Source organism: Colletotrichum abscissum (genome assembly GCF_030869225.1).
Source record: "Colletotrichum abscissum strain IMI 504890 chromosome Unknown Scaffold_75.1, whole genome shotgun sequence".
In the NCBI taxonomy this organism is placed as follows: domain Eukaryota; kingdom Fungi; phylum Ascomycota; class Sordariomycetes; order Glomerellales; family Glomerellaceae; genus Colletotrichum; species Colletotrichum abscissum.
In genome coordinates, this window is record NW_026850520.1 from 108,152 (window position 1) to 118,535 (window position 10,384).

Below are 10,384 nucleotides of genomic sequence, written 5' to 3' on the forward strand. Positions count from 1 at the left end.
TTATTCGGATGAGTGGTGATTTTGCAATCCCTGGTGACGATAGACAGCACGACTGGACTTGTTTATTCACACACGCGCGCATGGGTGTCATTTCGAAGGTGAGTCGCGACAGTGAATATAGGAGAGAGCGAGTGGGGTTTGGCGATACAAGCTGCTGGAAGCAATGATGCAACTAAAAGTTGAGGATGCACAATGTAAATGGACCGAGTGGTGGGGGGTCAATCAGCCGAAACCTTTAATACTGGGAGCAACCGAAAGAAAGTTTAAACATCGAACGAGATCCCCACTGCAACCCGGCGGTTGCCCGTGCCGGTCGGGGAGTTGTAAATGAAATCGGCGACCATTCTCGCCGACTAGTCTCACCGACAAGCCGGCCGGCCGGTGCGGCTCTTTCACTGAAGGAAGCCCAACTGGATGTCAAGCCCGGGAACGAGGAAGTTTTCTTTAGCGGACGCTTACGGCTATCGGGGGATGCTCGGCGCGGCTTGCAATCCTGACAATTTAACTCGTCTGTTGGGTCCAACAGTGGAGTGGGCCCCGCACCTCTTTTTAAGCTTCGGCGTTTTCATTTTCCAGTCGGCGCACCCCGTTTCTTTTCAGGCGCCATACTTACTTGAGTTGGCTCATCTCTGTGCTTTATCATCACGACATCTCGTGGTCCAACCCTCCCCTAAAAAAATACCGCCATCACCTGTTCTGCAAACTTTTCACAGCACTCCTTCTTCATTTACTTCGAAATGCTTGCTAGTCGCGCGACTTTGGCATCACGCCATGCCAGCCGCGCCCGGATTGTTGCAAAGGCTTCTGAGATTCGGAATTTCGCGACAGTAGCCCCCGTGAGCTCCGCTGCTCGGAACCACAAAGTTGTTGTCGTCGGAGGAGGCAGCGCAGGTCTGACCATTAGCCACCAGTTGTTGCGGTCCGGCCGGTTTTCTCAGGATGACATTGCTGTTGTTGATCCGGCCGAATGGCACCACTATCAGCCAGGCTGGACGTTGGTCGGCGGTGGCCTCAAGTCAAAACAAGAATTGCGGAGGCCCCTCGAGAGCCTGGTCGACCCCAAACTCAAGTTTTACCAGCAGGGAGTAAGCTCCTTCAACCCCGAGGAAAACAACATCAAGCTTGGAAATGGCGATAAACTTGGCTACGAGCAGCTCGTTGTCGCTCCTGGTATCAACATCGATTACGGCAGCGTCAAGGGCTTGCCCGAGGCTCTTGCAGACCCCGGTTCCCTTGTGTCTTCTATTTACGGCTATGACACTTGTGACAAGGTATTCGGCACTTTCGGAAGACTTCAGAAGGGAAACGCAATCTTTACCCAACCCGCCGGTGTGATCAAGTGTGCTGGCGCTCCCCAGAAGATCATGTGGCTTGCCCTCGACCACTGGAAGCGTGCCGGCCTGTATAACCCGAACGACCCTGCAAGCTCGTCCATTAAGATCAGCTTTGCCACTGGCCTTCCCACCATGTTTGGTGTCCCCAAATACAGCGCAAAGCTTGAAGAATTGCGCAAGGAAAGGGGCGTCGAGGGACTCTTTCAGCACGATCTCCTCTCCGTGGATGGTAACACAGCCACCTTCGGCCGTCCTGACGGGAAGGAAAAGGTCACAAAGCAGTTTGACCTCATGCATGTCGTCCCCAAGATGGGCCCCCATGATTTTGTCAAGAGCAGCCCTCTCGCCGATGCTGCCGGCTATGTCAGTGTTGATCAAGCAACAACCCGACACACTAAATTCCCCAATGTCTGGTCGGCAGGTGATGCATCTAGTCTACCCACCTCTAAGACTGCTGCAGCAATCACATCTCAGGCTCCGATTCTTGTCAGCAACCTGCTGCGGTCATTGGACGGCGCCGAGCCTCAACCCTTGTACGATGGCTACACCTCTTGCCCAATTCCTACCGAGTATGGTAAACTATTGCTTGCCGAGTTCAAGTATGGTGGAGTTCCCAAGGAGACTTTTGGCGACCTTATTGGATTTGACCAAGCAGTTCCTAGACGTGCGTTTTACCACTTGAAAAAGGACTTCTTCCCGTGGGTCTACTACACCTCCATGGTCAAAGGAACTTGGGGTGGCCCCAACGGCTGGAGAAACTGATCTTCTCATTTGAGTATGTGCATTCTGTACTAGCTATGTATTCCTAGAAGTAGAGTGGCGGTAAAAGTTTGAATCCGCGCGAGTTTCTGGTCGACCTCAGACCTCTGCTGGTTGTGTGATTCGAATGCGAAATCTAATTCACTGGCTTACGTCCCCCAAAGACATGCACTATTCCATCGAGTACAAGAGGCTGTCAATATAGCGTGGTAGCTACAGTAGCACGCGGTTAGTTGGAGATGCAGAGAAGAGTAAATTGATTTAGCATTCAAGGATGCGCGTAGCGGAGGTTCCTCAGAAACCGGGTCGATCTTACTCTCTGTGCCGAGTTCCATTTCATGCGCTAGCCTCGCCTTATAGTTCCCATCTCGGTAGCTGTGAAGGAATATCGATTCAACAAACCCCGCGTACTACTAGTGTGGTGCCCCGCGCTGATGTTACACTCGTATTTTCATTCGTACTCAATTTTCGTATCCATCCATTTTCGTATTACCTTATACAGCCTTCCAGAGCTCAGCAAATATAAATTCGCGTGCAAAACCACTGGTTTCGGAAATCGCTCTGACGGAGAGCCGAGCATGGCCTTATCAAGATGAAAATAATAGCTCTGGTTTATCTCCTGGTTGCGGTAGTTGAAGCCAGTTATTTCAACCCCGTACTTTCTGGCTTCCACCCCGATCCAAGCTGTGTTCATGTCGATGAGACATTCTTTTGCGTAACATCAACCTTTACATGGTTTCCTGGTGTCCCAGTCTATTCAAGCACAGATTTGCGCCACTGGACGCTTGCTAGTCATGTCCTCAATCGACGCGAGCAGCTTCCACAGCTGGAAAACGCGCCAACTAGCCAAGATGGCTTGTTTGCGTCAACAATTCGCCATCACAACAAAACCTTCTATGTAACGACTACCTTCGTGTCTATCACTTCATATAAGGAATTCGCCATGCGAAACCTCATATTCTCGACAAATAATCCTTTCAACGCATCATCATGGAGCTTTCCTACTGAATTCAATTTCACCGGCTACGACCCTTCTCTCTTCTTCGACGATGACAATGACACCGTCTATTTCACTGGGGCTGCTGTTTCATCTACGGGCACCGCGATTGCGCTGGCTACCATTGACATCGAAACAGGGGTTCTTGGGGATCTCTCGTACCCATGGAATGGTACCGGCCTGGGAACCGCCGAAGGTCCACACCTTTACAAAAAAGACGACTGGTACTATATCCTTGTTGCTGAAGGAGGTACTAAAGAATCTCATCGCGGCTCTGTCTCCCGTTCCCGCGCTATCTATGGTCCCTACGAGGGCAACCCAGCAAATCCAATTGTTGCCGCCGAGCACTTCAACTCATCATACATACAAACAGTTGGCCATGCTGATATCTTCCAAGATAAAGCAACCGGCCACTGGTGGGGTGTCGCATTAGCGGTGCGTTCAGGAGCCAAGTTTGAGACGTACCCCATGGGCCGAGAGACGTTTTTATTCCCGGTTTCCTGGCCAGCTGGTGATGGGCTGTGGCCTCGTCTGCTCGAACCCGTTAGAGGACAGATGATGGCATCACTTCCTGGCACATATATCAACTCCAGTGGTATACCTAGGATTGACCATGGCGTTGATGTGGTCGACTTTGCGCCTGGATCGGTCCTGCCCTCACATTGGGTGCATATCCGACACCCAAGGGAGTCAGCGTACTCGATTTCTCCCCAGGGACATGCAAATACATTACAACTTGAGCTATCATCAAGAAACTTATCGTCGGTGATTATGCCGAATAGCACTTTGACAAGGGATATCACATTTGTCGGTCGCAGGCAGACAGAAACACTCTTCTCATTCAGCGTCGATCTAGACTTTAAGCCTCAATTGCCTGGAGAAGAGGCTGGGATTTCTGTGTACCTGGACGAGAAAAGACACATTGACTTTGGTGTGACGTACAACAACGAGACAAACGGCAGCAAACTACTTCAAATTCGATCATACAGTAGCAACGAGAATGTCGCCGTGCCGCAACCGGTTACTTCAGCCCTGCCACCAGAATACCAAGACCGCACGCCAATCCGCTTGGAGATTGTGGCATCGGACACGACGCATTACACATTCATGGCTGGGTTTCCGACTCTATGCAACCAGAAAGCTGTTGACATGACAATAATTGGGCATGCCGGGACAATTTTAGTGAGCGGTGGATACACGGGAGTTGTCATTGGAGTATATGGAACTACAAATGGTCAAGCTATTGAACGAAAACCAGCAGCATACGTCAGTAGATGGAGATACTCTGGTAGTGGGCAGTACATAGACTATGATCTCGTGGTATAGGCTGTTCGTGTTTGTTTCTGCCAACGAATAGAGGATTACTTTTTCTTCTTTTTTGGAAGGTTAGGTAGCCTCATTACTGGGCCCATTAAACTCGGGGGGAGAGCCAATCCTGGGAATGTCATATTGTCGGACAATGCTAGACTTGGATCTAACACCGGGCAGTAGTATCTATTATATCCTGCTTTATTTTGCCTATCGACGCGGGTCTTCTTAACATGGCAGCACTATGTACGACAACAATGCCGCATTAAGAAGACACAAACTCCACACCAATCTGCGTACGACTTATGACCCCGGCCAAGCTGTGACCAATAACAAAAAATAGCCCCGCCAATATCGAATGTGACAAACATGCGAACTTCGGTGGTGCATCAGGCGGCTAAACTTCTATTCGCGCGGGGAAACATCCGTGCCCACTCAGCAGCCTATGGACATGGGGTTTTTTGAGTGTTTGGTGCAGAAAGGCGGCGCTGCATGCGCCAAAAAGAGGTCCAACATTGACCCTATATTAGTCCACCCGCCATGACGAATCTGTCACATTCCTCTGTCATTTCTCCTTCCCTTTTTCCAATTTCGGAGCTTTTTGTCTGAACTGAGATTCAGCACCGTAACCTATCATGGCTAATCCACCTCAGGATTTTGAGGTTCAGATCGCTGCTGACGAGGAGGTTCGTTAACACACCGCACCATGAGTGGCATACCTTGTGTCTGATGAAATTTCTATAGCAAGATGATTCTCGTTCAGAGATGGGGAGTGTGAGTATGGCCATTTCTGCAAATTATTGATGCTGCAGACACTGAATTTGTAACAGAGCATTGCGTCCTCTAGTACTAGTCTGCGCAGCTCACTCCTAGACTATCGCCTTGAGAATGGTCGTACTTATCATCGATACAAGGATGGAAGTGGGTTTTGAGATTGACTCAATTAGTTTGGTGGCTAAAGTTGTTCTCTAGAATATCAGTTCCCGAACGATGAACGCGAGCTTGATAGACTTGGTATTGATTTCCAACCATGATCGTGGGTCAGCATTCCGCTAATTAGTGCCATAGATTTGGTTAACCACCTTTGTCTTCTCACGCTGGATGGCGAGCTTGGCATCGCTCCACTCTGTCGAGAAGACGCCAAAGTTGGCCGCGTTCTTGATGTCGGTACAGGCACGGGTATCTGGGCGGTTCAGTTTGGCGATGACCACCCGGAGGCCGATATCTTGGGTATCGACCTTTCTCCCACTCAGCCTAGCAGGTATGTTTCAATCAAAGTCGGTATCTCCGTAGCGAGCATTAATGCCAATATCTCAGTGTGCCTCCTAATGTGAGGTTCGAGGTCGATGATATCGAAGACGAGTGGACATTTTCACAACCCTTTCAATACATCCACAGCCGGTTCATGACGTCTAGCATCAGAGACTGGAGAATTTTCTTACAAAGATGCTACGAGTAAGTCTGATCACTTTGTAGATCACAAGACGAAACGACGAAGCTTGGAGCTGACCAGTGCGAACATAGTAATCTGGAGCCTGGTGGTTATGTTGAGCTTCAGGAAACCGCTATTTTTGCTCAATCTGATGATGGAACCTTGAAGCCCGAACATGCTTTATCCGATTGGTCCAAGTATCTCATGGAAGCGTCGATCAAGCTTGGAGCAGCATGGGTTGATACGCCCGAGCTGAGGGAACTTATGGTTGAGGTCGGTTTTGAAGATGTGGCGCTAAGTACTTTCAAGTGGCCGACGAACCCTTGGCCGAAAGAAAAACACTTCAAAGAGCTGGGAGCATGGAACAACGAAAACTTCATGACGGGGATGGAGGCAATCACGATGGCACCCCTCACACGTGCCTTGAACTGGAGCCCCGAAGAGGTCAGAGTCTTTCTCATGGAAGTCCGCAAGAACGGAAACGACCGAAATATCCACGCTTATTGGCCCCAGTAAGTTCTCCCGCTATAAGATCGTCTGGCTTATTCTTACTTGCATAGGCATGTTCTCGTTGGGCGAAAACCGGTCAAAGAAAAGCAAGAGTCAGCACCAGCTCTGGGTCCGGCTTCGGGTGCATCACCGGCTACAGCATAGCGTGGACTTACAAGAGCTCAGCCAGGGTGCAAATACTTTACTTAGAATTACGTTAATAACCGACTAGTCGACCCTTTCTACATTATATAAAATCAATTGTGTAGACTATTGTGTAGCTGACGTTGAGATTATGGTCAAGGCAATCAACTATGACACAAAGCAAAAGCCTCGATCATGATGACCCTGCTAATCATTGTTCCTTCAACTATATGTCTGTCTACCTTATATACACATACATATAGCCATGCCATGACAGGACCAACTGTGTAGGAAGCAAGCACTCTTTACTTTCTCTAGACGTTATTCCTTCGGCTTGTACGCTGATGCTGCACTCGCATCGGTAGACGACAGCTCTGTGAAGGCGTTGTCTTTTGAGGTACCGTACGTGTCAGCGTATCTACCTGATATCCACTCTCCAACAGTCACCGGGGGATATTTAGGGCCTGCGTCGCCTCTGCATTTCGAAAAGCATTCAACCACAAAATCAGGATTCCCCGAAAAAAAATGGAATGCTATATCTTTCCTTCCCCGACTTGTTGATGACGCGGTGCAGGTTCGATAAATACCTATCGTTTGTCCAGCGCATCATTAGGTTCCCAAGGTTCACGACGAGAGCACCTCCGTGGGTTTGACGTCGATCCATTCCGAGGAGGCGCGATCCCACACCTGCAGACCACCGACCATATCCTGCAGTAGAATAGTTATGGCCCCAAAGTCGGTATGAGCGCCGATACCTGTCAAGGAACAACGGAGTCAGACAGAGAGACCCCGTAAGAAGAGAACAAAACGTACCTCGCTCCGTTGCGGAGGCATTTGGGGCCTGAGGCGGGTAATGCAACAGACGCAGAACAGCGATGGGTGTGTCAATAAAGTCTGAAACCCAGTCATCGTCATTTCCGATGGTGGCGCAAAGCGTACGGATGATGATCTCGGCGAGAACGCACATGGCGGCGTGGTAGTCGTCAATCACCTTTCGAAATTTGACGGGGTCCGTGACGTCTTTCGGGTATTTATTTGGGCCTAGGTTGAATTTGCGCTCGAGTACTTTAGGGTTGTCGATACGTAGGTCCTTGCCAAAGTAGTACCCTTCCTTCAGATCCCCTTGCGCTAACGCCTCGAAGTTTTGAGATCGCAAGCGTTCGTATCCCCGATTGAAGCCGCCTAAATCTAGACGCCAGAGGGACATGGCCCCGTTAGCGCTTCATCCTCGGATTCTGTTTTGTTGACTGCAAGAAAACAACGAATTAAAAAAACGCTAGACTCACTCTTATCATACTTTTCTTTCACCTCGAGCGGTAGCGAGAATAGCTCTTTGCTCTGGTCCAAAGCCGCATCTAGAAGAGATTGGGGAATGCTGTGCCCTGTGAGTTGAAAGAAGCCATGACTCCTGCATGCGGCCTCGAGTTGTTCCACAAGAATCTTCTTAGCGCCAGCATCTGATGCGAATACAGCTAAAAAGTAATATTAACTAAGTGAGCGAATGCTGTGTAGAGCATGCGGAGACGTACCGGAGAAGTCGATACTGGGAATAGGCATCTTGGACAATATACGAAGCGTAAGGGTGTAAACTACACTTTGATAAATTATCTCGAACAAAAGAAGTGTACGACCGGTCTAGTCTATCCGTTCAGCATCATGTATATATAACTGTACAGAATCGAGAAACGGTTTAGGCACCAGGGTAGTCAAGTTTGGCTTCGATTGGGGGTTTGGTCTATTAAATACAGACGCGGAACGAACAAGACTGAAGTTAACAATGCCACTGCTCTAAGATTGGCGCCAATCCAGAAGTAAAACCCCGATAGCTTAGACTGACCCACGATCCCTGCCACAAGAATGCCGACAAAAAAAACCAAGTATTGCTGAAGTGCCGTTCACTATGTGCGGAGACGAGGTTCTTGCGGGGCTCAGAATGATATAACGACCCCATGAGCATGGCTCCGGTAGGCAAAGATGCCGCAACGCCTAGTCCTTGTAGAGCACCACAGAAATTTAGCATCAGCGGATTAATACTGAATCCGCTTATTACACTCCAGGCAAGAAGCTAGGGAAGACAGCATATGACGACGTGATATCCCCCCTAACCCCTCAACATATCCCTAAGACTGCCGAAGATGCGTAAGTTGCTGGCGATGACGAGGGAATGACGATCGCTGGCCACACACTGGATCCTTGTGGGATGTCAAGCTCCCTAATCAGCTCTGGGAGGATGACGGTCAAGCCCGAGATGAAGTATTGCATCAAGAATTGGGACATGGGTACGCTGGAGATGGAGAGTATTCTGTCGCAGCGCCACACGTGGTGCTGCCCACTTGCTGCCGGACAATACTGCTTACCGCGAGACGGCAGCCCGCTTCGTACGGTGTTGAGATACGACCCCTTAAGGGTCCATCACTTAGAAGAATCAAGCCGTTTTCAACTGTACATGTATATGTCTTCCAATTAAATCCTCTCTTCGTGGTATATTCCGCTACAGCACTTTGTCAAGATCGGGGGAAGCTCACGGCCGAGGCGCTCAACGCTTGCTTGAAAGACTCATCAACTGCAGATACATGTTCGGCAGCGTCATGCAGCTGCGGACGCGGGCGGCCATTTGGTAAGGGACAAACGATTTTTGCCAGAGTCCTAGAGCTACGACCGCTCGACGATAAAGCCGGTGTTGTTGGCATCTCGCTGAGGGCGCATTGAGACGAATGTCGAGGTAGGCATGAGCGAGCCATACTTTTTGGGATATTGGCCACTGAATGTCTCTAATGAAAAGCAATCGCTAAAGAAGAGCAGAACAAGAAACCTCACATGATACTAGATAAAAGAAAAAACGCTAATGCATGACTTGTGTCTTGGCTGCCTATGTTGTACTAGCTCAACTAATCTGCCTGCCTTCCAATTGGCCCAAGATTTATCGCGCTGCCGTGTTAGATCAAGATCCCCATATCAAAAACGGCGTCCTTGAGCCAAGTCATCGGATCGGAAATCACCGTGGTTGCCCTTGTGATATCAGAGTGTGTTGTTATCATTCACTCAGATCCCGATTTATCAGCGGAGATTCAAGATTATTCAGCAGTTTAGACTTGTATATATTTATCGGACTGGCGTTGATGAAGAGGAGTGCGCCTCATCATGACATTTATCTAATCCTTACATTTCTTTTTGATTTTCCACCACATAGATCTTGACTGTTCAATCCTTCCAGATGCCACCAATTGTCCACTGTGTCCGTCACGGACAGGGATTTCACAATGTTGGCGGTGGATGCTACACTCTTCTTGACCCTTACCTGACCACCTTGGGCGAAGAGCAATGCATGACCTTGCGACAGACGACCTTTTCAGACCAGTCGAAGATATCTCTCATCCTTGCTTCTCCGCTGCGCCGAACACTTCAGTCCGCCTATCTATTGTTTCAGCCAGCACTGAAGACCAACCGGAAGTGTCACCCCGAAATCATTGCCATTCCTGATGCCCAAGAAACCTCGGACGACCCGTGCGACACTGGAAGTGATACAACAATCCTCTACAATGTAGTAACGGAAACCAAGTGGCCTGTCAACCTTGATCTGGTTGAGGACAACTGGAACTTGAAGGATTTGGGGACTCGCTATAGCCCAGAAAGCAACGCAATAGCAGACCGAGCTCGCGAAGTCCGTATTAATTAAGTGCCAAAGGGTTAGGCTTAAAAAGAAAATTTAAAATTTATAAATCTCAAATGCCCACTGCCTTAGCTAGCTTTTTACTTACTAATAGTAAGTGAAAAGATTTTAATCCTAAATACCTATATTAACTACTTAAGCTAACCTTTTACTTACTATTAACGAGTTAAAGAATAATTTGGGATTTATAAACCCTAACTACTTACTACCTCTACTAACCTTTTATACGCTATTAGTAAAATAAAGAAATA

General features: G+C 48.8%; 5 protein-coding genes across 5 annotated transcripts; 4 read left to right on the top strand and 1 right to left on the bottom strand.

Moving 5' to 3' along the window:
- Positions 1–737: 737 nt before the first annotated feature.
- CABS01_15878 (Sulfide:quinone oxidoreductase/flavo-binding protein) lies at positions 738–2,096 on the top strand (the record flags this gene model as incomplete). Its single annotated transcript, XM_060549211.1, has 1 exon — positions 738–2,096. One exon carries the CDS (start codon positions 738–740, stop codon positions 2,094–2,096), a length of 1,359 nt encoding a protein of 452 aa, XP_060390903.1.
- A 940-nt stretch (positions 2,097–3,036) lies between these two features.
- CABS01_15879 (beta-xylosidase) lies at positions 3,037–4,416 on the top strand (the record flags this gene model as incomplete). Its single annotated transcript, XM_060549212.1, has 1 exon — positions 3,037–4,416. The coding sequence occupies one exon, from the start codon at positions 3,037–3,039 to the stop codon at positions 4,414–4,416; it is 1,380 nt and encodes a 459-aa protein (XP_060390904.1).
- Positions 4,417–5,033: 617 nt separating this feature from the next.
- Positions 5,034–6,484, top strand: CABS01_15880 (uncharacterized protein; the record flags this gene model as incomplete). The annotated part of the gene is made up of 8 exons (XM_060549213.1): positions 5,034–5,084; positions 5,143–5,172; positions 5,229–5,319; positions 5,371–5,412; positions 5,467–5,659; positions 5,716–5,853; positions 5,923–6,342; positions 6,391–6,484. The coding sequence occupies 8 exons, from the start codon at positions 5,034–5,036 to the stop codon at positions 6,482–6,484; spliced, it is 1,059 nt and encodes a 352-aa protein (XP_060390905.1).
- Positions 6,485–7,087: 603 nt separating this feature from the next.
- CABS01_15881 (uncharacterized protein) lies at positions 7,088–8,020 on the bottom strand (the record flags this gene model as incomplete). The annotated part of the gene is made up of 4 exons (XM_060549214.1): positions 7,088–7,218; positions 7,277–7,645; positions 7,750–7,935; positions 7,993–8,020. 4 exons carry the CDS (start codon positions 8,018–8,020, stop codon positions 7,088–7,090), a joined length of 714 nt encoding a protein of 237 aa, XP_060390906.1.
- A 1,657-nt stretch (positions 8,021–9,677) lies between these two features.
- Positions 9,678–10,139, top strand: CABS01_15882 (phosphoglycerate mutase family protein; the record flags this gene model as incomplete). The annotated part of the gene is made up of 1 exon (XM_060549215.1): positions 9,678–10,139. The coding sequence occupies one exon, from the start codon at positions 9,678–9,680 to the stop codon at positions 10,137–10,139; it is 462 nt and encodes a 153-aa protein (XP_060390907.1).
- Positions 10,140–10,384: the final 245 nt, after the last annotated feature.